The sequence below is a fragment of the Oreochromis niloticus genome, linkage group LG22 (assembly GCF_001858045.2).
Source record: "Oreochromis niloticus isolate F11D_XX linkage group LG22, O_niloticus_UMD_NMBU, whole genome shotgun sequence".
NCBI classification, from domain to species: domain Eukaryota; kingdom Metazoa; phylum Chordata; class Actinopteri; order Cichliformes; family Cichlidae; genus Oreochromis; species Oreochromis niloticus.
In genome coordinates this window covers 25,569,433-25,596,640 of record NC_031985.2, presented here as the reverse complement: position 1 = coordinate 25,596,640, position 27,208 = coordinate 25,569,433, and the positions used below count along the sequence as shown (strand labels likewise).

Here is a 27,208-nt window from a genome sequence, read left to right as displayed (position 1 = left end):
TACAGAAACTTGATTCAATGTAATTAAGCCTACCTTGACAAAAGGTCAAGAACCCCACTAAGAGCCTCAGATGATGCTGAGGTTGTTATTTGGAAATCAGATAAAATAAATGTGCTTGAGCGCATCTGTAGGGGGAAAAAAACGCTTGCATTAGACCTTACCTTAAGTGATTCTGCAGATCGCCGTAAATTGACTGGATCCAATTCTCAAAATAAGAACGTACCTGGTAGGAACTGTGACACAATAATACCATAAGTGCATTACCTCCTAAAAGGGTTTTATCGGTAAGATGCTGACATATTCCTTCAATGTCTTTACATTTTGGTGTCTCTACCAGTTACCTTGCTGCTAAGTCACATTCTTCATCATCGTCCTTCACCGTGTTCGCGTTTTGCACGCAAACTGTATCGCTTGCAGCAGCAGAACCATCCCTTTTTTTCTACTAGATAACAAGAAGGCTGCTTGTGATCTAATATTAAAAGTTATGAAAAAATAGAGCACAACACATTCAGAACACTGAAGTTACTGTATATGCATTTAATAGATTTTGTGGAGTGCTGTGAGAGTCTGTGTTTCTCCTCAAGGTTCCCTTCCTCCACAACATCCAATCAAATCAATCAATAAGTCATTTAATGAAATAATCTATGTTGAGTTTTGGTTCTGTTTTCCTTTCCCATTCATTCATCCAGTCAAAGACCAAATCTGCATCAATATTGTGTGTTACTGGTTATTAGCTGGTCATCTTATCCCCACATACCTACCCCCCTCTAGCCAATCAATGCCGGTGTCATTCTAAACATGGAGCACCGAGATCTGACCGGACTGGGTCATTAATGACTGCCACAAAGAAAAGAAAGGACCCTAATCGAACGCGACCAAGCGAGAAGGAATGTAGTGTGTGGGTCACATGTCTAATTATCTGCATCTGATATGTCCTTCTAGCTGGTGTAAACTATGAGTTGATGGCATGTTAGTTTGGAGTAAACAACCTTGTTTTTTTTTTTCTTCTAGCAACAGGTTTTCAGTCTTTACCTGGTTAAGCTTTGAGAAACAGGCAAATTCCTAGTAGAGCAGTGACATAATCTTGTTGGGTGACTGTTACGTAAAAAGACCTGGACAGTGATTCAATTTACACCTAAATCAATTGGAATGTTGACTGTCTGAGTCTGAGCCTACCTCCATTTAATCAGTTTGGAGATGCAATGGCCCAACTGATTCTGATGCTGGGGATATCTATCAGTACTGAGTCACAAAGCACCATCAGTTCTCTCTTTTTCCCCCCAAAATTGAAATCGATATAACACTGATGCCGCTGTCACCGCGCTCTGTATCTACAAAGCTGCAGTTGAGTCTATGAGATTCTGTAAGATGGGCTGCACACAATTTACCTGTGTGTGTGTGTGACCCATCTCTCCTGCTTAAGTGACACTTTATAGCTCAGTTTATCAGATTGGCTGCTAGTAGCTTATTTTTAATAAGATATTATGTCCACGGTCATGATCTAAACCTCTCTACTTTAGAAGATCTTGTTATAGGACTGAGGACAGATTTGTTTATTCATATCTCGTACTGAATCTCAGCTCATCAGAGGTGTGCTTTAAAAAATCATTTCATAACCTGTTGCCAGCGCACAGGGAGAAAACTAGCGAACCTCTAATGCGGTGAGATGTGGTATCGATAGAAGAAGAAGAAGACGAAGAAGAAGAAAGAGCCCTCTATGATACTGTGATTTTGTTCCAGGCACAATGTGCTGCTCCGGCAGCTGAGAACATCTAAATTTAGATGCACCCCTCGTCTCCCCTTCCTCTTCTCTACCTCGTCAGCCCCTCCTAGCCTCCCCATCCGCACTTTCCTTTTGTTGTGCTCTCTTCATCACCACAAACACGACACGAAAGCCCCCGTGGTGAAAATATCGACAGTTCTCCCTGCGTCAGACAAGTGTCAGCTGTGATGAGTGAAGCAAGCTCTTTGTTTGTGTCACTGTGTATGTGTGTGTGTGTGTGTCCACAGAGCCCTGGTTACAACAGCCATTTTAAGCTGATTTCAAAGGCAGGTAATGATAGGGGATAACAATGCAGAACTATGGTGAGTGGATGTGTATGCATTTATCTAATGGTTGCTTTCTTCTTACTTATCCTTCAGGATAAGCTGTCGCTGGAGACAGAAAGAAAAGCTAAACTGCCTGGCTTTGTTACATTTACGGTACAAATAAAAGCCAATTAATAAGTGAATCAAATGACAGGAATGACCTTGTTTGACAAACATGCAGTCCTACACATATCAATGCGCTATAGCCAGAAAATTTATATTTCGGCTGCTATACAGTGTTTAAACACTGACCCAAATGTTTTACTTAAATAAATATAATGTCAAATTATAACTTACGGGACATGCCAAACGAGTTCAATAAAGAATCTGTACATAAAAGATGGATGTAGCTGCTGTGTCTGAAGAGTTGATACAGATGTGCCTCAAACCGGCATACTTTCTTTAAATGTTACAATTTCCCCCCTAAACTGGAGTCAGTTACAGAATTTGCTTCTCTCATTTAAACAGCTCCAAAATAAAGTGCTCTGCTACTGGGAAGCAGTACAAATAATTACACACACAAACCTGACATTTTTCACTTTACCAAACAAAACCAGGCCCGACAGATTTATATAACAAAACAAATTTCAAGTACTTACATCATTTCCCGGTATGTTTATAAATTCACCAGACACTTGCACTTCGTAATTATCCCCATAACCGCTTTGATCCTCTTGTGCTTACTGGGGCAGCTGGCCTCTGGCTGGCTCTGAGCTCTGGACAGCCACTTTGCTTTTGTAAGCCTCTTTAAAGTGTCCATGTTCAGGCTGAAGGTGATTTAAGTGTCTGATTAGTTCTGTTTTTCTGAACATTTTCATGGTGGTCCCCCCACAGTTTACTTTGTCAAACTTTGTGTTTTCACTCAGGGTGAAGAGCTACCACGCTAACTGCATGCTAGCGTATGAATGTGAGCATGCATACAGCTATGTGCCTGCGCCGCTGCGCATGTGTTGCCCATGCATGGAGCAGACCAGTTCATAATCAGACTTTCATTAGGCTAAAGAGCTGGTCTCTGGTTAGGGCACAAAACTGTCATACGCCAGCCGTTGGCCAATTACTCGCTGGAGTTCTAATAATAAATCACAATTCTATGAAAAATAATATGCTTTAAGGTCCAAACTTAGCATCCCACTGAATATCACAGTGTCAATTAATAGCCCTTTTCTGCTACCCACTAGCTCACCTTGGCAGTCTACAATCAAGTATCACCTAATGTGCATGGGGTCGTTGTAGCAAAGCAGCCAAAAATCCTGTGACATCATTTATATGCGACACCAACACCACAACAATGGAGGATGCTGAGGCGATGGTATACCTGCTGCTCGTTGTATGGTTTTTTGTCAGACTCGGGAACCACTGTGCTGCTTTTTGTGTAGACATTTCCCATATTACTGGAATGTATTTTCGTGAAGGGAATGCTCATGACTCATTAACTGAAGGCATTGACTAGCCAATCAGTGGCATGCAGTCTGTTGATGTCACATTTTCACCTCAGATCGCTTGGAACCCTGGCCGAGTAGGTACTAAAAAAGTACCTGGTACCAAGTACTACCACCTAATTTTCCATTAGGTGGTAGCACCTGGTACCAGGTACTTTTTTAGTACCTAAAAACAGCGTTGACCCACGCTGGTACTAGTGGAAAAAGGCTATAAGATATCTAGGGCTAGAGTTAGGCCCCACTTGCATAGCCAAACATGTGCCATATGGCAATAACTAATTGCGAGAGAAAAATGTGCATTCCCCAACCGATTGCTGGAGCAGTCACTGTGAAATCGAATGCTCCACTCACAAAAGCCTTTAGACCGGTCGATAATGCCCACTTGTAAGCACCGTTACCCAGGGACAAGTGTGTATTCTGCAACCAGTTGGCAAGTGATTGCTGGAGGCTGCTGGGAGTCACTAGTGTTAAATTTGACGCAAAGAGCATAGCACAACTACATCTACTCTGAAGGGGAATGTTCTCTGGTTTGTGCTGCACCTTTTTTAGGTTTCAAAACAGCTTAAAAAATAAATGGCAAGTGTTTGCAGATGAGTCAACGTCGTCTATTTTGAAATCTTTCAGTTGCACTGTTTTGTCTGCCTGACAAATATACAAAACTGAGCAGGTACAATAAATACATATTTGACATTTTTGTTTAAAATAAAGCACTTGTATAATTTAAAGTACCGGTAAAAACACGCTGCTGCACAAAGCAGCAGAGAGCCAGATCTTGTGATATATTTCAACACTTACACAGAATTAGACACAGACTGTGTACAGCCACCAAGTGAACAGGCAAGAAGAAAGAAAGAAACATGCAGACACGAACACACTGTTCTGTAAAAGTTACAGTTCGATGTGCTGAGACGAGAAACAGAATGTGTAAGAGGACGCGAGGAGATGAACAACTTCTTTCATACTGACAGATAGAGGAATGAAAAAGGAAAAATTTGGCTGCACTCAAATAAGATGCATCCCCTGCTCCCCTTGCCCCTCCTGCCCATGCCTCTCAGCCTTTACAAAGTCTCAGTGTGTGACATGTTTTTCTTATTTTCCACCAGGAAAGAGTAGGTTTGTGTTTCCCACTGAGGCGCAAAGTGAGAAACGCTTTTCTTGAGGCTGCACAGGGTCTGTAATTATACGCCGCAGGAGACGTATTAGAACATAATGCCGCTACCAAACAGTCACCATGCGTACTTGCTGCTGCCGCTGCAAACCCGCTGCAGAGTTCAACACACGGCGACGCTCACAAATGTGCTGCAGCCTTTCAAAAAGGACTCGCTACAATACTAACACCTTAAACGATAAAGCTTGTTCAATCAAATATTGTAGCTGTCAAAATAACCCCAGATACACTCTAGAGTGCATTATGCTAATGTTAACTGTAATAATTATTATTTTGTTATAACAGTTTTAGTGTCATTTTAACAATTGCAGCAAGGTATTTAAATCAATTTAAAGGAACAAGGAAAATTTTCCCATGTTAAAGAAAATTCAGGAGGATAAAAACGATCCAACTTCCTCTTCGAAATAAAAAACCCATATTTTAAAAAGAATCTAAAATCTTCAAACTTTTTAAATCACAATAAAACAGATGGGGAGAGACCAAGGTTAGAACTAAGGAAAGGATACAGAAAGAAAAAACAGAAACTATGAGGATGACGGCTGGGAAATGGGGAAAAACAGATGAATTTACCTTGGTGAAAGTGTCAGAAAGGTAGAAACAGAAAGTGAATATCCATAGAGAGAACGACTGACAGATTAAGTAGTTTAGACTGTAAACTGACCTTGCTGGTTGAGCTGCTGTGTGCTCTTGCTCCACTGTGACAACCCCACAATGGCCACCATCTTGGCACCCAAACTGGAGCGCCGCTTCTTAGTCCCAGTCAGCGATGTAGAGTCTGGGCCCCCGCTGCCAGGACTTTTCTCCAGGCTGTACATGGCCCCCGAGATGCTGGAGGAGCGCACCACGTTCCGGGCAGCCGTGCTCAGCCCACTCAAGCCACTCATCCCTCCCGGGCGGGGCACCTCCACGGAGCTGCTGAGCATCATGGTCCTGCTGGACTGGAGGGCCGATAGGCTGGGGGGGAGAAGGGGCCGGAAAGTCGGAGCGGGGCTTGACAAAAGAGACGAGAGAGGACAGAGAGTCAGGTGATCGTGAAAGTACAAATAGGGGAGAAGAGCTCAAATAAAAGGACGTCTTGATGTGCAGTGTGTCTCATAAAACACAGTGGAAAAGCTTGTCTTACAGCCGCAGCAGCAGCTCCCCGGGGCTGAAGGACACCAAGTTTCAATCTCAACCACAGTTTGGTTTTACACACTTATTGCATAGGCAGCAAAAATGAGTTCTTACACTATAAAAGACACAATGAAAAAGTGAAATGCTCTAAAAAGTCTTTTTCATCTCCAATAGTTTTGAAAACAGAGAAAACAAAGAAGACAAAGGTCAGCAGGCGAGGACAGTGCAGATGGCAGCACACTGTCCAAGTGATGTAAACTATATCTCCGGCATCACACACACACACACAAATGTCAGGACTGGCCTGCTGTTGAGGGGTGACCCTGTCAGCTGGTATTTGTCTCCGGTATTTTTTTTAATCTTATTTTTTTTTGTCTGACCTTAAACAGCGACAGATGATAAACTCCAGAGCCAAGTCATCACTGGCTGGCTGAATCATGGCAGTGCGCGCGTGTACTCGCTCGCCAAACTCTGATCACCTTTGTATTCTCAAACTGATGGGTACGGCACCTTTTGTACTGGCAGAGGTACAATTCTACTAATAAAACTTTTTTCACTAGCTATTAAATGGGATTGAGCCATTGCTTACACCTGCGGTTGTGTTAAGCCAAACAAAACAAAAACATCTGTGACTTGGGACCTTCTTTAACTCTGCTCCTTTTCTCTCCCATCACAAGAGCGATCATACGGAGGCTAAACCGACAGCCTGGAGGCACATTAAATATGTAGTTGCGCTGTGGCCGACATTGTGCTTTTATACTCGTCCTAAATATTTCTTGTTCATCAGTGCGCATTTTCTATAACACTTATCTCATTGCTTCATAAACTTTGCATCACGTATCACACTCAGGTAGTTTAGATGCCTAAACTTAAAGTAATGCAGATGATTGTGGAATTAGGTTAAGACAGTCAGAATTTCATCACTTCGACACATCTACTGAACCTTAAAAGATAGCTCTCTTTCAAATGACAATGGCACAAATAAATGTAAAACAAAAAGAAAAGAGAGGTTTGGCCACCCTTTCTTTTCCAAGTTGAAGACCTCACAGTATGATAATATACTGCATTAATTTAGAGCCTTACAGCTTTCAGCCAAGTGCCCCCTTGTCTTTGGGTCTATCTCTCCCAGACCTAACTCACAATACTGATCCTCTCCCGATCTTTAAAGCCAGTCATAAAACATATTTTATTTAAAAGTGGCCTATTCTGTTTGAATTAGCTTTTTGTTCTATGGTGTTTCTTAACTACTTTATGTATACTGTGACTTTGGTAAGTAATTACTTGTCAGGTGTTCTTATTTAAAGGTGAAAGTCACCTGTAAATGAAATGTATTATTATTAGTAGTAGTAGTATTATCCTATCACAGCACTTTGGTCTCAGACTGTAGGCTTACTTGTTTTTCCTAGAGTTTTGAAAAGTAAGAGCCTTCAGCTGTCAGGAGACAGACGCCATCTCTACTTTCAAGATCAGGCTCCGAAGTTTTTCATATTTGATAAAGCAAATAGTTAGAGTTGGATCAGCTGCCACAGGCTTAGGCATGCCAGAAGATTTCCCATAATGCAATGAGCACCTCTTCTCCACTCTCCTCTTTTCAGTCCCTGCATGTTTAAATGCCATGATTGCATGCCACTGACTTTTGTCTTCTCTCTCCAATGGCTTCTGTTCGGTCCTTTCTTTCAGATATCTGCCCCTCACTGAGCCTGGTTGTGCCGAAGGTCTCTTCTTCTTCTTCTTCTTCCTTCCCCCTGTCACCTAGTCCTCATAGGGCATCTATTATTCTAACATCTTTACAGTCTAAAGCACTTGGAGGCGATTGTTATTGTGAATTGCTGCTATATAAACAAAACTGAATTGAACTGAATTTGCCTCCCTGTGACTTTATTTACTTCCCAATGGTGAAACGCAGTGAGGTCCAGCACACATCAGAGGAATACACACAAATGGGGTTTTAGGGGTTTTTTGTTTGTTTGTTTTTTTTACAGAGTGATCCAAAAACTGCAACCACACTTATAACATTTCAGAGGAGCATGAGAAGATCATCTTAAGAGAAAGATCAGTCCAAGTGTATGTATATAGGTAAGGTTTGGGATTTTTATAGAGTGATGTCTGGGATTTTTGGTCTTCTCACATATGATGCTAAATGAAACAATTAACTCAGGACAACAATCCTTCATCTCAATTCAGCCAGACCTATTGGAGCAGCAGAATACAGTTAATCATTCCCTACAATTATACTACAACCACTGTGATGTCACAGTGATGCATAGTAATGTGTTTGACGCACTGCAGCTGAAGTTGCCCTGTTTTAATTGCTGGGAGCCAGAATTCTAACTGATGACAAAACTCAATTAACCGCCCTGCCCTGCCATGTTTACCATCCATGTTTAGCATGCTACAATGTGCTAATCAGCCTAATCTGATGGTATAGGAGAGCTATGGAGTTCCTCAATGTCAGTAGAATTCATCATTTTAGGATTTTAAATGTCAGTGGAAAAACTTCATGGCAATCCTTCTATTCATTATTGCCAAAAAAAGCAATGGAAATTTCCATCTCTAGAGCCGTCCCACATGTGTGGCTAAAAGACTCAGTCGGTGATCGCTGGGAATGGCACGAAATGAGTTTGCTATTAAAACATCCCCACTGCTGGAAATCATAAATAATATATACATACATGTAGTAAAATATGCCCTTTATGCATCTTTGGAAGAGAATACATGTAAAAGCACTGCGTTTCATTTGTCTGCATGAATCATCCTCCCAACCACTTTCTGCCACATCACCGTCACCATAATCCTTACAGCGCAAAGTAGCTGGCTGATTTTTAGAAGAAAACAAAACGAAAAAATTACCAGAATAGGCAAAGTGGATTATTTTGAGGAACAATGAACTGATGTAGCAAAGGGCAGATTTTGGTATTTTGTAATGAAAGTCATAATAATAAGCTGAAGAGGAGGAGGAGGAGGGTGAGGCAGCGGGTCTGCATGCTTTGACATTTGTTACTGAGAGGAAACAGAGGCAGCGGGAGGGGGAGGAGCAGGGGCTTGAAAACAGAAATCCAGGTGAACATGTACTCCCTGTATTTTCTTCTCATGTCTTTCTCCTTTTCCCCTCTCTTCTCTTCTCTCCCTCTTTTCTATTCCAGCCCACTCTTTTCTGGCTCTCTTTGAACATGCAGTGATAGAGCGGGAGAAAATGAGGATAGGCTAGAGATGGAGAGAAGGGTGAGAGAGATAAATAGAATAACTGTGGTTTTAGAGAGGACACACGAGAAAAGTGAAGGAAACGGAAGGATGGGGACTGAAACGTGGGAGGAGGAGAGATGCTTCATAATGAATGGACAGTGAAAAAAAACGGGGGGAAACTGCACAAAGCTGCAGTCTGATCTGTGTGAAATAATGGAGAGAAGGAAAGAGGAGAGGGAGAAGAATATGACACTGACAGTGACAGTAACTGAGACATCTATCCCAGCCTCCTTATTCTTTCTAATGAGATCTTCCACAGTATCAGTGAGTGTGGATCACAGGCTTAAATGTGACACAAGCTAAACTGTGTGTGCTTCATATATGTTAATTTACTACATCAATGTATTGCATTAGAAGCTAACAAAGGTAAGTATGTTTGTTTCTTTTTCACAAAGAAAGAGTTAGAAACAGGCTGTACATACAATCAGTTACAATTCATTATTAGTTATTTTCATTCATCAGTTATTAATAATCTTCCACCACGTGTCTTTTGTCCTGTCTTCCTCCCCTCACCCCCAACCAGTCACAACAGATGACTGTGCCTCCATGAGTCTGGTTCTGCTGGAGGTTTCTTCCTGATAAAGGGGTATTTTTCCTTCCCACTGTCACCAAAGTGCTTACTCATAGGGGGTCTTCTGGTTGTTGGGGTTTTCGCTTTTTTTCCTCTGTATTTTTGCAGGGTCTTTACAATATAAAGCATCTTGAGGCAACTGTAGTTGTTATTTGGTGCTAACTAAAAATTTGAAAACACACTTGATATAGAAACCAGTTCTGCAAAGTGGAGCCAATTCAGAAGGGACTTTAATCTGTGTTCATTGTAGCAACCAGCAAGGGGAAAACTAATCTGCTTGTCGAAACGACCTCAGTTGAATTGGCAATCATGCTCCCAAGGAGAGTAAAATAGAAGATGAAACGGAGTATTATTTTGGGCTTGCTTACATCGTGATTAACAAGTCATGTGAGATTGACATTCATGTCATTCAGATTCACCCTTCTGGTTTAAAATAAAACAACAACAAAAACCCACAAGACAAAATACTGTCTCGTTTTAAGGCTTCAGAAATGGACTTCCAGTGGGTGGCGTCACTGTGGCTAAATCCATCTCTTATATACAGCTGTGGTTCAAAATCAATGTCTTCTGCACTTTTTCCACTTCCTTACACTGTACCTTAAATATAGAACCGTGAGACGTTATCTTAGCCCAGCGTTGCAAAAAGACTGCAGAAACAGCATACCTGTCTCAGTCCATATATAGTAAATCTGCCTACCAGCAGTTCTGGTTGTCTCCAGTGGTTTCCTGGCAACCAAGTCAAATGGTTTGGGATACCACGTAACTGCTACCCCCACAGTTTGTTTCAACTGTCAAATCTTTGTCGCATACCGCACATCCCTCATTCTTTGCTCATTTCCTACCTATCCAAAAAAAACCTTTAACCTCCTATACTGCCACACATTTTGGGTTTTTACATTTTGTTTTGTTAAACAAAGGAGACATAATGATGAGCTTTAAAGTCACTAACAGTCAAATCCAGGTTTTGGTCTAGAAAAGAGTGTTGAAGAGTGGTGCAATTTCTTAATCTTAAAAGGGTGTTTTGGGTTTTCCCTGCCTGTGCCTCCTTCTTTGTAACATAAATGCCTTGTCTGTTACAGTAACCTGTCTTGTGCTGTGTAAATAAAGCTTATAAATAAATATATATAAACTCTATGCATGAATTATGGTTCTGCAGGAAATCTACATCTAGACTTATGCTGTAACCAGACACTCATGGCGTACGCCTATGGCATAATCTTCTATAGTACGCAATCTGATGTGCACATCCCGAGCCTACAATGACTTGCATGGCGTAGAAGGTTGCAGTTTACTTAAAAAAGGAGTGTCCGATTTAGCAAGTCAGTATTTTGACTTCCTGTAGAAGTCTAAATTAATCTTCACTCAGTTTATAAACAACAAAAAAATGACAAATTTAATTCCAGTTTAACTAAACTTGAACCAAAGTCAAGTTAGACGGAAAGCATTATATGAGGACCCACAGCCTGTCTCAGGAGTGACTATAGATTTTATTAACCAGGAAATAAAAACTTTTTTTGTGAGAGTGTCCAGGGCCTATAGACAGTAACGTTATCTCATTTTTCATGGTAAAAGAATCCAGATCTTACTGAGGTAATGTGTTCAAAAGAAAAACTTCCCAAAAATCATCTAGTCAGTGAGATCAGACAGTGACAGACACATAGTCCATCCAATCAGTCAAGGACAACTTCAAGTTGGTTCAAGGAAAAAGCAATCCAGGGGCTCTCTTTCCCTTTACGAGTTTACACAAATGCAATTGAAATACAGTTTAGGTGCCAAAGTGCCAAGTTTGGCTCCAATCTGCCAGTAAAAAAGAAAAAAAAGAAAGAAAAAAAAATGTAACCAGCCAACCAAGTTGCTAATAAATTTAGCCTAGGCATACTAGTTACTAGCCTCAGAAACTATAATCAAACCAGTGGCCAGTCCAGTGGGTTACAAGGTTAGATGTATGACTCAGGTTATAAACGAGTTATGGATCTAACACTATGAGACGTCTGCTTCTCATTTTCTACTCACAGGCTCTCAGATACTAGCAGTGGGTTATATTATCAGCATGATTTTTTTCCCTTACAGTGTGCCATGATCTATCAAGCCAAACAAAATATAATACATTTAAAGTGGGTCAGATAATTTCAGTAATGAGTAATTCTTTGGTTCGTTTGTATACTGCAGTCACATGGCTACACCACCTAACATTCTCTCAGTCTTTCTACTTCTAAAATCTATAATGTCACCGCTCAACATGCCACTATGCACCTGTCCCCATACAGCGTTTTCCTCAACCTACAGGCAGACTCAGAGCCCATCCATCCTCATCTCTGTGCCAGACAGCTCCCTCGCCATATGTCTCTGTGCTCTCTAACTTCTCATCTCAAAGCTCATTTATTTCCCCTCCTGTCAGCAAACCGCCCTCTCCGCCCATTCTGGTGGCTCTGAGCTCACCCTCCACACCTCCACATAACCCGTCTCCAGCCGCAGAACCCCTAGCTTTCGCTTATTAAAGTCCATCAGGTCGAGTCAAGTAAAAGTTTATATTTATAGTACATTTTAACAACCTCAGTTGATCAAAGTGCTGTACATGTTATACAAAACATACACCTGACATAACAGTTACTAAATTAACAATAAATATACCGTAAAACTCATCCGTTAAAATAAGTGAATAAGACTTAGGGCTGTGCGATATGACCAAAATCTCATATCCCGATATTAAGACATCTATCGTCCGATAACGATATAAATCACAAAAATGTAACATTTTCTGTAAATTCTGTGAATCTCGGGCAGCTCGACTTGCGTGAAGTGTTTCCAGCTGGGCGTCGCGTACCAGTCGAGTGTTTTAACTGATGCATGAAACTATACATTTTTAGACATAGGTTGTAACGGCCGCTGTTTTCTTTGTGAGTATTTATTACACAGCGTGCTGCGGGGAAAAGCCTGTTCTAACGTTTGAGTCTAAGGTTTATTTTTTAGCACCTGACGGCTCTTTTTTGCTTCTCATCCGTAAATACTCTGCATCTTTCACGTGATTCAGTTTATTTTGAAAAGTCTCAACAGGATCTTGAGCTTTATTGTGAAAGGTTTGTGTGGAAAATAAACAAGCGGACACGAGGTGGTTTTACCGTCGTTGTTGCTAACGACAACGCATACAAACAAGCGCTTGTCCGTCTGTAGTGTGGTTATATTAAATATAAGAGAAAGAGAGAACTTTAGGAAATTAATATAGCCACTACAGTGACCATCAAAATAATGAAAAAATATTGCCGTAAACAGTTTATTTTGCGACACCAAGAAACAAACGATAGCGTAAAATGAAACGATAGACGTTTTTATATCGTCATCCGATATATATCGTTATATCGAACAGCCCTAATAAGACTGTTTGCATAGTCAAAGCCAGAGTACCCTTCTCAACTGGAACTGAAAGCAAACAAGAACAAGTAGGTTTTCAACTGTATTGTTTTGAAAAAAGAAAAGAAAAAACTCTTCCACTCTCCTTAGGTTAAAAAAAGACTTAAAGTTAGCATGTCAAAACCAATTCACTGTTTTGTTCTTTACCTTTTTTAAGGCTTATGTGCAAAGCCTCGTCTTTTTCTGCCCTGTGCCTTCACCTGTTTTTAACACAGATTAGAGAAGCATCCATTAAAATATGAATTTGATGGTCCTCTCATTTAGCTTTCAGTAACAACACAAAGCATGTTTACCAATGTTCACGTGTTTCACAGTTAACAGCTTATTTTGGTAGTTAAATGGTCAGAAAGGCCCATAAAAAAACAAGCAGAGCATTTAGACATTCAACTGAGTTCAATTCAATTCAGTTTTACTTATATAGATCACAACAACAGTCGCTTCAGGGCGCTTTATATTGTAAGTAAGAGACCCTATAATAATACAAAGGAAATCCCAACAATCAAATGACCCCCAGTGAGCAAGTATTTGGTGACAGTGGGAAGGAAAAAACTCCTTTTTAACAGGAAGAAACCTCGGGCCGAACCAGGCACACGGAGGTGTAACCAGCTGGGGCTGAGAGGAGGAAAACAGGATCAAAGACACAACAGGAAAAATGACAGATACACTTCATGTTTTGAGTCTTCCAGGCTTAAACTAATACCAGCTTCCAGAAAACCATGAAAGAACCAAAAACAAAACTGGACTGTTTAGAGTCAGCATATTTCAACTGCTGAAAGAAAGCCCAGAGAAACAAAGGAGCGGGGAAAAAACTTCTCTTTTCTCTTCCTCTCGTAAAATGCCACAACCTTGTAATTAGATATGGCTGAGCAATCCATTAATGGTCTCTTAAAAGTTGCTCTCTAGTATGCAGACTACAATGGCCGTGCACTTAATTAATTGGCAATTTAGCAGCAGTGTAGATATTAAAGATTTACTGTACAGTAGGTGTGAGTGTGTCATCAGGTGACTCACCCCTCAACGTAAACTGACCCCGATAAACAATCTTATCTATTTTAACTTGTCTTTTCTCATCTGCTAATGCTGTTACTATTTACTCCCTCTGCTGATTGTTATTACTGTTTTTAGTTAGCTTATATTATTTTCTAAGAGACATATCTATTTTCATGCATCTTTGCCAAAAGCTTTTGGCTATAACAAGCTGAATTTTCCCACATGGGACAGTGAAGGCTAAAGTGAGCTAGATCACAACTAAATTAATATTTAGTGTTATTCATTTGATATCAGTCAGATGACATCAGGCATTTAGAGGCACACAATATACATCTTACACTATGACAACCAGATGTTAACCATAAAGAGCTTGCGTATTACTGAAGTTGATAACAGCTGTCCTGGCTCACAACACTTTTTGGTTCATTTCATTATAAATTAAGGAACTGTGCAGATAAAATTCCACCCAGCACAGTAATTGATATCTGAATTCTGACTAAAGGAACAACATGCCAACTGATTAAAAAAAAACTGAATCTGAGTTTGTCATTGTTCCCTGTGTCTCCTCGGGCTCTTGCTCTTCTCTGCCAGGGTGGAACTCATTGTGGGTTCCCGCCTCTGGCCCAAGCACCAGCAAATAATCACGCACCTGCTGCTTGTTGTCCTGACACTCCAGCTACTACTTAAGGCGATGGCTCAGTGTTTCTGATCGCTGGATCGTTACGACACTTGTCAGTGTAGCCCCAGCTCTTTCTTGTGTATTCTCATTCCCAATGTTTTTCCTGGCTTCCAATCGTGTTTTCTAGTCTATAGATCTTCCTGGACCCGTCCCCGTTTCCACCCCTGGAGTTGTGATTGTGAGCATGAATGTCTTTGTACAAGGACCATGTTAGGCAAGTTCTCCAGTGGCTACTTGAGAATAAATTGTTCATTAAGGGGGAGAAGTGCAAATTCCATGTTGAGACTGTTCCTTTCCTGGGGTATATCAGTGAGCAGGGGAACCGGACTCCGTCAATGTTCAAGCTGTGGTGAATTGGCCCGAGCCCACAGATAACAGGCAGCTCCAACGTTTTCTCGGTTTCTTTAACTTTTATCGCAGATTCTATTTGTGACTTTAATAAAATTGCTTTTCCTCTAACCCACGTAACATCTCCAAAGATTTCTTTCCAGTGAGATCAGGATGCCCAAGCTGCCTTCACACTTCTCAAGGAGCACTTCACCTCAGCTCCCAACTGGATCTGGGTCTCCAATTCAAGGTGGAAGTAGACACTTTCAACTTGGGGGTGGGGGCCATGCTCTCCCAACAAAAGGACGGTAAGCTCCCTCCATGTGCCTTTTTCTTTCTCACCATTTGTCCCCTGCAGAACACAACTACGACGTGGGAGATCAGGAGTTGCTGGCAATAAAATTTGCCCTGGAGGAAGGACGACCCGGCTCGAGGGCAGGGCCCAACCCTTTATCGCATGGACGGATCACAAAAACCTAGTGTACCTACAGTCCGCCAAACTTTTAAACCCCCGGCAAGCCAGGTGGACCCTGTTTTTCACCGGTTTCCATTTTTCTATTATCTATAGGCCAGGTTCTCATTACGTGAAACCGGACACTCTATCCCAGCTCATCTGGTTGGGTCCTTCTCTGAGGACCCAACTGACACTGCACCCATCCTGCAACCTACTTCCACCATTGGAACCATTGCATGGGAAATCGAGTCATCGTTCCAAGAAGCACAGGAACCAGGCCACTGGCATGCCTCTGTCTTCTCTATAAAATGGACTATGGATTCCAGGCGCCGGGGGAAAAGATTTCAGTATCTGGCGGGCTGGGAGGGCTACAGCCCTGAAGAACACTCCTGGATTTTGCAGTCGGTGGTTCTGGACAAAACCATGCTTCGATAGTTCCACCGCCCGCAACCTGATAAGCCTGATGGGTCACCGGCAGGCTCCCATTTAAGTTCGGGGGGTACTGTCAGTTTTAAACACATGCAAACTAAAGTAGGTAGAAACCTATTCTTCTCATTTCCACCATCACATTTGTATTCTTAGACTCTAATAAGAGTGGCTTAGCATTAATCCCGGTTCAAAATAATCCTTATTTATCATAGATTGGGCGTTGGTGCAGCAATGCCATTCTTGCAATATCTGAAATAATCCATTTTAGATCCTCTCCCTTTAAGCCAGTTTTCTTCTGACTGGCTGCCCCAGGCAAACAGAAGGTCTGAACAGCAGGTTGATCATCCATCTGCGCTTGCAGCTAGAGCTGTGTGGCTGAGATGAGCATATTAAGGATGTTCCTCACCCTCCTTAACATCATGCAGAGCCAAGAGTAACAGGAAAAACTGTCTGAATTTGAGTCTTCACAGTAGTTGGAAGAATGAGCTTTTTACTCACAGGGATTAGTTACACATCCCTCATTTTCTCTTAACTGAACACCCACATAAAGAAGAGTATGTAGGCCTATATATGGTAGAAAATAATCAGAATAGAATAACATGGTCGCTTTCAACGACTTAGTATATTAGTTTCTTCACCAGCTGAAACAGCATATCCTGATCATACACTTTCTTTTGTACATCCTGGTAAGTAATGAAGAATGAAAAGAAATATGAAAGAAATTTAGTACACAAGGGCAAGGCAGCACCATTAAAGCACTTCGTCTTGGGGCCACTATGGAAACTTCCCAGGTTATGATACTGTACGTGTGAACCCCAGCGCCTGCTGCCATTGTATTATACTAGACCTTATGCCGTGTGTGTGTGTGGGTTAGGGGAGTACTGTATCTCTGTGATCATAAGGGGTCTGTGAAGGCGAGGAAACAGAAGGCCGGTTATACAGCTACACACAGAGGAGAGGGTAAGACTGCCAAGCTGTGGGAAGACTGGGAGCCAAATGGATCACACACGTAATCACACACAGAGAAACGCAGCATAGTGCAAACACACATATGCTGTGCTGAATGTATGTGCCAGAGTGGGGCAAAAGACAGAGCCAAAGTATTGAATGACAGAGGGTGTTGACACTGATGTCTTGGCTGCTGGACTTGAACTAATATCCAAATCTTCTGTAAACCACTCGGCTCACACACTCAGATCCGATTTCTTCAGTCTCACTTCGACTTGAAAAAGTACAGAGTATCAGAAGGCGCGCTGACCAAATAAGTGAGAGCACCACTCAATATTCACAAATTTCCATTTCACACTTTGCAGAGCAATATTATGCCTGATGCACACAGACACAAATCTGAATCAAACGCTAACAGCCATGAAATGAACAGAAAAAGGGATTCATAAGGAGCTTTTCGCTTTCCCTCTCCCGTTGGCCCAATCAAATTTTTATCCAATAAAATCTTTAATGAGGTGAGTCACCGAGTCACTCCCTCTACATCACCTTGTGACAGCGGACATAAATTCGATTCGTCACACCACGTTTTCGCACAAACTGCTGAAATTGTGTTGAATCGGCTGTGGCAGGGAAGCAAAGGTTTGCATTTTCCCCTATCACAGCTACAATTACAGCTCAAATTAGCCTGTCGGAGGTTGTTAACAATGAAATGTGGCATTAAAATGTGCACATCTGTAACTTATGATGGTGCGGTAAGCAAACAGACGGATGACACTGTCTTACTACCATCAGGCAAATGTCAGCTAATGACCAACATCTCTTTAAATTTTGTTTTTAATTTTAAAAAGAAATATTTGTGATTAAAAACAAATTGATGATAATACCGAAAAAGCACAAAAAACAGCTAATGTTAGGTATTAAACAAAATGGAAATTTATCTTTTTCTCTACCTCAAATAACCAAATTGCTTAATACAGATGGCAAATCTATATACAATGGCCAGCAGGGGGCGACTCAACTGGTTGACAAGAGAGGTTCAATTGCATGGAAGGTTGTGAGAAAATTATGCTACTTTATGAATCCAGGACTTCAGCAAACATTCTCCTGATGAGCTCTTAGATTAAAATCTTCTTTAATAAAGTCTATTGTTTGCTTTGTAGCAAAGTGACCCATTTTGAGCAAAAAACAGGCTCGATGGTATCCAATCGATAAGTTGCTTCCTCATGGACATCCAGTTCAGCAGTTAGTTTTGCTCGCAGATACGAAGGATCTACAAGCAAAACTAACTACGAAGGACTTGCCAATCAGTTTTGCTGTGAAGCGCGTTTTGGGTTTTTTTTTGTTTGTTTGTTTTTTTACAGTGCGTAATGGATAGATCTCACTAATCAAACGAACAAGCAGCAGCTGCAGCTTATCAGCTCCACCCACCTTCAAAATGTTCAAAATATCAAAAAAAACGGCACAGGTTGGTGTTAAAATATATTAAATATTCACTCACTCATCCCCACTTTTCCCCAGTTTTCCAAACCTATTTCTCTATAGTTGAGCTAGAAATATTAGATTTTCACTGAATTAAACATCTTGTACTGGATTTGAGCCCAGAGCTTTGTGGATGACTCTCATATCATCATCGCATGCCACCCCACAGAAGCCTCACTAGCTCACAGGGTTTCTCTCTACGCACCACCATGGGAAATCTGGTGTGAAAACGAGACACACTTTATCACTACGCTGTCTTCTTTATCTGCCTGTAGTGACACAAGCGAAATAAACTCCTTTTAATCATTATGTTTATCGTAAAAGCTGTTTGGTAGAAGGCAGTCCATTTCCTGGCTGTTTCCCTTGTTGCACTACAAAGGTTGACCCTAAATCACTTCCCGCTTTCATCTCTCACTGCAACCTGCAATCTGTCCAGCACTGGGCTATTCTCTTTGCACTCTCTTTCTCTTTTCATCACCATCAAAAGAAGGATGCAGAGTTACTCAGTCAGCAGCAGGGGGATGGAGAGCCAGCAGAAAATAGAAAAATAAAAGTCGGAACGGCTGGGCTGAAAGGAAAGTGGGTTAAGAGGGACGTGATGGATGAGACGAGGAGCTTTCCTGACTCATGGCCTGCTTTTGCCGGTGACTAATGTGGCCAGTGACATCTTTCTCACTATCCCTCAGCCCCCACGCCCCTCTGTCTCATCCCACCTGGGACACTGGTAGTCTGCCTGGGGCGGAGTATCACATAGGATCTCACCCAGCTCAACATGTCAAATCACCAAGTTCCAGCTTAGAATGCAAGGGCTTGTGTTGTGAGGTTTTCGGGGGATGCAGTAGGTCTGTAGAGAGATAGCTAGGTTTAACCAAAGCACAGCTTTCTGTCTTATTTACAGCTAAACATTTTAAAGGGATGGATAAGAGTTACATGTTTATCTTTCACCTGGCATATACTTACACATATATATACATATATATATATATGTTTTGCTTGTTTTGCTGATATAGATGATTTCTTAATAATAATAATAATATTGACTATTATTATATTTCAGGGATTTATTTTTATCTGCAGCTGAATCCATACTGTGTTTTTACAACATAACATGCAATTATTATGTTTTATTATTATTAAATTACAATCCTAGGTTTCTTCTAATGTTTATCACACTTTGGGTTCTTCTTCTTTTTCTTCTAAATGTGTGTCAAGCAGCAGTGCTGAAACTAGCTCGTGACATAGAACATCACCTCTTTGGTGGGGAAAGAACCTAAGTCAGTGTGAGGTTGAGAGATACTGGCTAGATACAGTCAAGCTCACCTCAATTCATGGCTTGGGCTCTGGAACTAGTCTCCTAAAGAGAGGCCGAACTCTAATAAGTGCACACGGCACCAGGGCACCCTAGGATGCAGGTTGATGGTCGATTTTGTGAGGGTGAGAAGAGGACCTGAGCCATCAACTGATCACCACCTCATCAGGAAGAAGGATGCTGGACAGTTCTGCACACTCATAAGTATAAGGACCCAGTCTGTGAGACCTTCAATTCCCACATTCAGCTTTGACAGCATTCCGAGGGAGGCTGGGGACACTGAATCTGAATGGACCACATTCAATGGCTCAGGAAGCTACACAGAGCTGGCCATCAGAGGTGACGGCATCCATTAAACTGAATAAAGGGTCCTATCGAGGTTGGTTACCCTACAGGACTCCAAAGACAACTGACAGATGCCAGCAGGCCAAGCAAAGTGCAGCTCTGGTAGTCGCTAAAGGAAAAAGTCAAGTATGGGAGAAGTTTGGCCATAGAGCCAGACTGTCAGTTGGCCTTGAAGCGATTCTGTCAAATCATCACACAACTCAGGAGGCAGAAGCAATGCTCTGCCCACACAGTGTTAATAGTGCAAGTGGGGTATTGCTGCTCACAGTAGAGCAGATACTTCTACACACTGAAAGAAGCTAATTGAGGTGGTTTGGGCACCTGACTAGGATGCTCCTAAGCACTTCCAGAGTGAGGTGTTTTAAGTATATACCACCAAAAGAAGGCCCTGGGTTAAACTTAGGAGAGTATGTGGAGAGATTGCTGGAGAGATTATATCTCTCAGCTGCTCCATTGGCTAACCTGAAGGAGTGTGACTGAGGAGAGACAGATCTGGGCTTCACTGGGCTGCAGTTGCACAACCCAGTGATTGATAAATAGCAGATAGCAGGTAGTTGGATGCATGGATTGATGGATGGTTGGATGGATGGATGCATGGGTGGCTGGATGGATGGATGCATGGATGGATAATTGGGCCAAAAAATTAATACACAGATACTCATGGATAGTAAAAGTTACTGTTGGATTAGATACTCATTTGCAGCAGTATTGCTACCAACACTGCCATCTTCGCTCCTCTAGCTGACACACAACTGCACATAACATCACTGCACATAGGCCAGAACACCCACACCCCACCCCCAACGTCACAAAAGCATGATCAGTAGTTTATTACACTGAACAACATTTTATTAGGATTCATTGTGAAGTCAGCAAAGGTTATCATCATAGTTAACCCTGTCGTTGCACATGTTAATGATAGTCATTTAGAAATTAGGCAATTATCAGTCAGCCACATTAGCTGTCTCTTAAGGTAGTGGCTAGTGGCTATGGCCAATTAATGAAACAACATTACAAATAACCTTAATGTGGGAGCTAGACACCAAACATTATCTGGCTCATAATTGACAGTGTTAATTTAACAGGATAATAAAATTATTTGTGTCTAAAAAGCATTATGGTTCTCTTAAAATCCCCGATTGAAGACGAGGAAAATCTATCGACAACTAATTAGAAACAACGGCAGCCTACCTTAGCTTCTTTCAGTTGCTTCCTTTTTATAAACATTAGCCACGCTAGATGGATCCCCATCTTTGATTTGGCAAGGGTTTTCAGAGGGGCACCATAAACACTATTTTGTTTTGTTTTTTCATTTTTTTTATTACTGGTCTTTCCACCTGGACAATTCCCCCACTGTGTCATGAAAAATGTAAACTTCAAAAATATAGGTCAAAAACCCCTATCACATCCATATGGGCTGACCTCTTCTGGACAAGGTTCAGTCCAAGTATGCAAAATAATCTTATATAACACCTTAGTGTCTCAGTGGTAAGTCCAGTTTGGAGTGGGAGGTGAGGTGCGAATCAAGCCAAACAATAATCGTCAGCCAATCACAACCACCGCCATTGATGACACATACCAGTTGGCTAGTGAATTGTGCCCCACAGATGGCTGTCCACGAGTGCACGCAGCGACATACGGTGCAACAATAACACACATATAAATGAGCACCCAGACACGCACACCGGAGCCTGTTCATTACTATGATAAGTGTCTAGCTCTGCCTCTTGGTTGTTTTCATTTGATTTTCATTTCAAAGAGCACCAGAACCAGCAGCGGGCAGCTACAGATCTGAAGTGTGATCAGATGTGTCAGTGCATTTATGAGTGTGTGTGTTGCACTGCACTTTGCCTTTGCCCTTTCCAGCTATTGGTTTTTAGTATTGTGTGTGTGTGTGTGTGTGTGTGCAAGTGAGCAGAAGCTTTTTGATGGAAGATGATATAGAGCACAAAAGTCAGGCTGGCCTTTGGAGCAGCTCATCTGACAATATGTGATGCTACTCTCCCCACCACTCAGACTCAAGAGTATGCACAATCATACAACTGTGGTTACAACTTTACATATACTCATAAGTATTAATATGATGGTAATTGTATTCATTTTTATTCATTTCTTTCAACTTTTCTTTGTCCACAGTGAAATGATTGTACAGCAGACATGTTTACTGACTTACTGGCTTATTTTGGATTTTCTCAAATCCATACAGTATACAAACAGAAGTATTCAAACAGAAGTTTGCATACAGGCTCAAACATATACATAAACTTACTCTAAATCTTTCATTAAATTGTCCTGGATGTTCTACAAGAATTACTCCAAGATCATCAGTTTGAATAATGGTGTGTAAAAGTTATTCGGATGTGTCTCCACTTTGCCCAGGTCTGGAAAAAGACTCAAACTGTCACCCTCAGATGAGAGGAAATTGATTGGGATGTTAAGGAATAACCCAGAAACCACCAAGACTAGAGCCTGCCATGAACTGAAAACTGTTGGAACGCCAGCATCACTGTCCACAGTGAAGCAAGTTTAACAACGCTGACTGAGAGGGTACTCATCATTTTATGGTCAGAAAAGAGAAATATTGATGTTTTCGGCCACAATGACAAGAGATATGTTAGGAGGAATAAAGATGAGGCTGTACTAACTGTCAAGCATGGTAGCGGTAGCATCACGCTCTGATGGATTGGGTTAAACTTCTGGGATGGTCTTCCTAAAGTCTTAACCTCAATCCTACAGACTATGCTTGAAATCCAGGTCCATGCCAGAAAACTTGTGTTAAAAAGAGTGGTCAAATATCCAGAGAGAATTATGCCACATGCTTTGATAGCTACCGTGAGTCTGTTCGATTTTTAACTTAAAAAATATTAAAAAATAAAAAATATTTTACAAAGTATTAAGTGGGGCTGTATGTATAAATTTCAGCCTGTATTTATAAATCTGACCGTGCGTGGATTAGAGAAAACTGAAAATAAAATCAAACTTGTGCATCCAATTCTTGTGTTTTTTTAAAGCCATTAAAGATGCATGCTGTACCATCATTCAACCCTGGAAAAAGAACAGTTCAAGGAAATCGCTGTGTATGTAAACTTCTGAGCACAGCTATATATTTCATCCAAGTAAATATTTTACAATAAGAGGCTTTTGTTCCATCCCAGACTTGCAGCCCAAAAGCTGCTCGGAAAGCCACACCCAACCAAATCTGGAGTAAAACAGTGACACGAGGACATGAATACTTCATAAGCAGACATGTGAGCTAAATGGCAGCTTTTTGAGGATATAAAATGGGTTGAGTGATCCTTGGTTTCTCTTAAATGGGTACAGAATAGCAAATTTATGAAAACTGACTTCTGTGAATGTGTGAGTTCAAGTTAAATGGAAGTGCAGGACCACAGCTTTCCACAGCACAAGTTTCAGTCTTTTTAAGATTTTATTTACTCAGTTGCGTTTCATTGGATTATTCAAAGGATCAAGTCTGAGTCATGGTAGCATTTTAAGAGTTAAGCATGTGGATAATTATTCTCTTTCTCCTTGAAACAGGCCGAGAAGATACAGTCCTTTAGTGCCAGTTAATGCACTTACTCGCTCTCGCTTACTCATGCTTAATACTAACAATTACAAGTGTCACAAATATCAAACTGCCTTCATACTATTCCCTTCACACGACTGAGAGAAAGTCAAAGTACAGCTACTTTGAAACCAAAGACTCTTTATTTTAAAAGGCCTTAGAAGTGTTAGACAGAAAACCTTTTTCCATCCATCACCGTCTCATGCTTCAGAAATATAATATCTTCAGTTTTAAAAATTTTTAAATATTTACTTTTGCTTGTTCTATTTATAAGATCCTACATGGACTTGCTCCACCCTCATTGGGTGAGTTCATCATGTTTAAATCCAATATCAGTGGAAGAGTAACCAGATCCTCTACTAGAAGGGATTGTACAGCACCTTTGGTATCTCACTACCTCTGGCAAAGGTATTGAGATGTGGAATGGTATTCCAGCTGTATTAAGAGAATGGACTTCCTTCAACACATTGCAAACTAATCTCTAACGATGGCTTAACAGGAATCAGATTTGCAATCTCTAGTTTTATATTAATATGTGTTATTTTTAATGTTGCATATTTTGCATTTCATTGTAATATAAGATTTTGTGCTGTAATTTCATGTATCTGTTGTCTGGACTAGATTGTTGTACACTGTCTGAGGGTGTGCTAAATTCCGTATTTATTGTTTCTGTCTGACCTGCCAGGTGCTACAGATGTAAATTTAGCCTGTTGGCTAACTCTGGCATATTTACATTGATATATGTTCATTAATATGCACTGTCCCTTTTTATTCAAAAGAAGATCCCGAGTCACATGTTTCAGTTTCCTTCCACAGGTGGGGAGCACAGTCTGCGCTGCCATTCTGGTGTTTGCATCTCCCTTCATTTGTGTGCATACACGTGCATACAGCCATCTGATACAACCTCACACCTCAGCGTGCACTTGGCACAGGCAAGGGGCAGGCATCTTAAAATATGCTCAGTTTCACTCACGCTCCCTCCTTCCTCTCCATTCACTGTCATGTGCAGCATAAACAAACACCATAAGAAAGGGGTAGCAGTGCATGAACTGAATTATAGCGAGGCACCTTTATGCCTTTGACCTCATGCAGCCATCCACAGATCATCAGAAGAAGTGCACAGCTGACCTATGACATGCCTGAACTTTCTCCCTACATGTCTAAATCAGCAGAGACCACTGGTTCCACATCTCGTAAGCAAACATCAGTGTAGACTAAGAATCATCAGAATCAGAATACTTTATTAGTAAAAATGAAAGCAGGAAAATTGTGTTTACAAGTATTTAGGCCACAATGCTATCTCCACCACAGCATCACTGTGCATCATATATAGTCTCTTATGACCGTATTAATCCCTTTAAACACTTAACGAGATTAAAGTAAGAGAAGACATGAACCTGTAAGCTGTATCTTCGCAATTGCTTACTAACAAAGATGAGAGCATAACAGAGGAAACCAAGTATTCCCAGCTGATGTGCTGCAAATAATCTAATCCAGTCCATTACCTCCAAAATGCCTATAGCCTGTACACTGCGAGATTAAACACAGTTTAAGATATTTGCGTCATGCTCCTCTCATCTGCTCAGATATCAGTTGCATTATTACGATCATCAGTCCATTGGTGCTATCATTGTCCTGCACGGACACTGAGCACCGCGAGCCGTGCAATTAAGAAGGAATCAGTGCACTTACCACTTACAGCAAGGAGCGGCGAAGGCAAGGTGCGGGGAGTCGGAAGTTGTCAAATTAATGTTTGATTCTGTCGTTTTTGTAAGTATGTCATCGTTTGGGTTTTATTTTCGCTGTGCTGGTGTGAGGACGGCGGTTCGCAAGACGGCTTGTCGGCTCTGTGATGCTGGTCACACGGCATGCAAGGCGCGGCGAGAGACGCGCTGCTGTGGCGAAAGGGATAGGAGGGTGGGAAGGAGGGAGAGGAGAGATGGATTACAAGCAGGCCCGGCCGCTTGGAGAAGACAGGCAAACAGCGACTACGCGTGGACATGTGTGGGGAAAGCGTGAAGGAAACTGTAAATGTTGTTTACCTGTACAAAAGCGTCCACCTGTCCTCACATTTATCATTGTTGTTCACCTTTGCCATTCTTCTCTTCGGCCACAGGAGGAAACTGTTTTCAGGCTGGAAAAAGTTACATTTTACGTTTTATTAACTGCTTTGCACAAACTTTTAGCCCAATGGTTTTCAAAAAAAACATTTTCTGGCATGACCCAGTTGTGAAATAAATTTAAAAAAATTATAATTTTAGTGAAATAATAAAGTAAACACAGCAACTTTTTATTAAATAATACTAATAATAATAATACAGCTGCATTTAAAAAACATGTTACAGGAATTGCCTTTTTAATAACCTTTATTAGGCACTCTAAAGTTTATAAACAGCTAGCAGTAGTTGATATGCAGTTAGCATATAAGCTAGTTTACCAAGCTAGATAGCAAAGAAAACACCAAGAATAGAATCGCCAATTTATAACGTTAATCACATACAGTAACAGCTGTATGTGTAAATAAGCAAACAGCTTTTTTGTTTATGAGCTAAAAAGGTTATGTTGATGTTCTTGTCATAGTACTTTTTTTATTCCCCCAAAGTGAAATATTAATCATAGCTGGTGTTTTAAATTCATAAATTAGGAGTTTTCATGTAGCAAATTCACAGTGGGGATGAGACTCACTCCAACAAGTCACAGTCTATGGCTGTGAAATAGTTAACACACATTATAATGTGTTAATTGGTGAATTTTAGATGTGTTGTTATTCTTGCAGAGAGCGGCAATAACTTTGCCACTCTTTCTGTTTTGTTAAGCTAATGGTCTCCTGGCTGCACATCCTCATATTTAATGGACAAAAAAGAGAGTAAAAGAAATCTTCTAATGTTAATTTCAACAAAACAACTACATGGTGTATGTGGCAAAATGTCAAACTCGTTTACTCTGAAGCGTTGTAATGAGTTGTATATTTACATGTGTCCTATCTCCTAAAGTTATTTCATCCAACAAGTGTGAAGAAAACAGTTGCTTTTCTTTTGCAGCCACGCTTGATGAACTTTAAGAATTGTTGAACTCTTTGGCGGTCGCTGCCCTTTGCAAGACTGAAATTATTTTCTGATCTAACTCAAACAGCTGCAAGTAATCGCAGGCTGGAGTACGTACAGTAGGCCTATGCAAGTTCAGACTCTTGGCTTGGACACAGCATTTAAAATTTTTCCATTTCTGTAATGTATAAAACTCAACAAGTATACTGGACGTTTGCTAGAGATGACTCATAACACATCACATTGTTACTGTCTGAGTTACCCAGTCTGCACAGCACCAGTACACTAGATTAATGTGAAATGAAATTAAAAAAAAAAAAAAAAAAAGCAGACATGATCTTTACTGGAAAGTATTTTGAATTTATATGAGATCTAATGAAATTGAAATGGCTATGCTTCCGTTTCCACTTAGTGAGTATGCAGCAGTGTCTGCACAGTTAAAATTGATGCTTTGAATGTATTTTCTATCCAGCCTTTTTGGATCTCCAATTCAATATTTGTGACTAGCCCAGCCTTAAATGCAGCATGTGCATGTGCAGTATATTCTCTAAGCCAACATTTGTTACTCTCAGTGTGTTAAGCGGAAGACACTAATCCTACTATGAAACC

At 41.0% G+C, this 27,208-nt stretch overlaps 1 protein-coding gene and 1 long non-coding RNA gene across 3 annotated transcripts in view; one reads left to right on the top strand and one right to left on the bottom strand.

Moving 5' to 3' along the window:
- rims3 (regulating synaptic membrane exocytosis 3) overlaps positions 1–25,473 on the bottom strand; it is a 46,582-nt gene extending 21,109 nt beyond the window's left edge. Inside the window, exons 1-2 of one of the 2 annotated variants that reach the window (XM_005453846.4) lie at positions 25,255–25,473; positions 5,357–5,685 (exon numbers count right to left, since the gene is read on the bottom strand). In XM_005453846.4, the coding sequence (XP_005453903.1) occupies positions 5,357–5,621 (265 nt within the window). In that variant the 5' untranslated portion in view covers positions 5,622–5,685; positions 25,255–25,473. Of the gene's footprint in view, positions 1–5,356; positions 5,686–25,247 lie in introns of both variants that reach the window. The other variant, XM_005453845.4, reaches the window with a different exon arrangement.
- On the top strand, positions 12,994–17,462 carry LOC106098492 (uncharacterized). The gene is made up of 3 exons (XR_001224736.2): positions 12,994–13,059; positions 15,179–15,334; positions 15,595–17,462. It is a non-coding gene; the product is annotated as an uncharacterized LOC106098492 (long non-coding RNA).
- Positions 25,474–27,208: the final 1,735 nt, after the last annotated feature.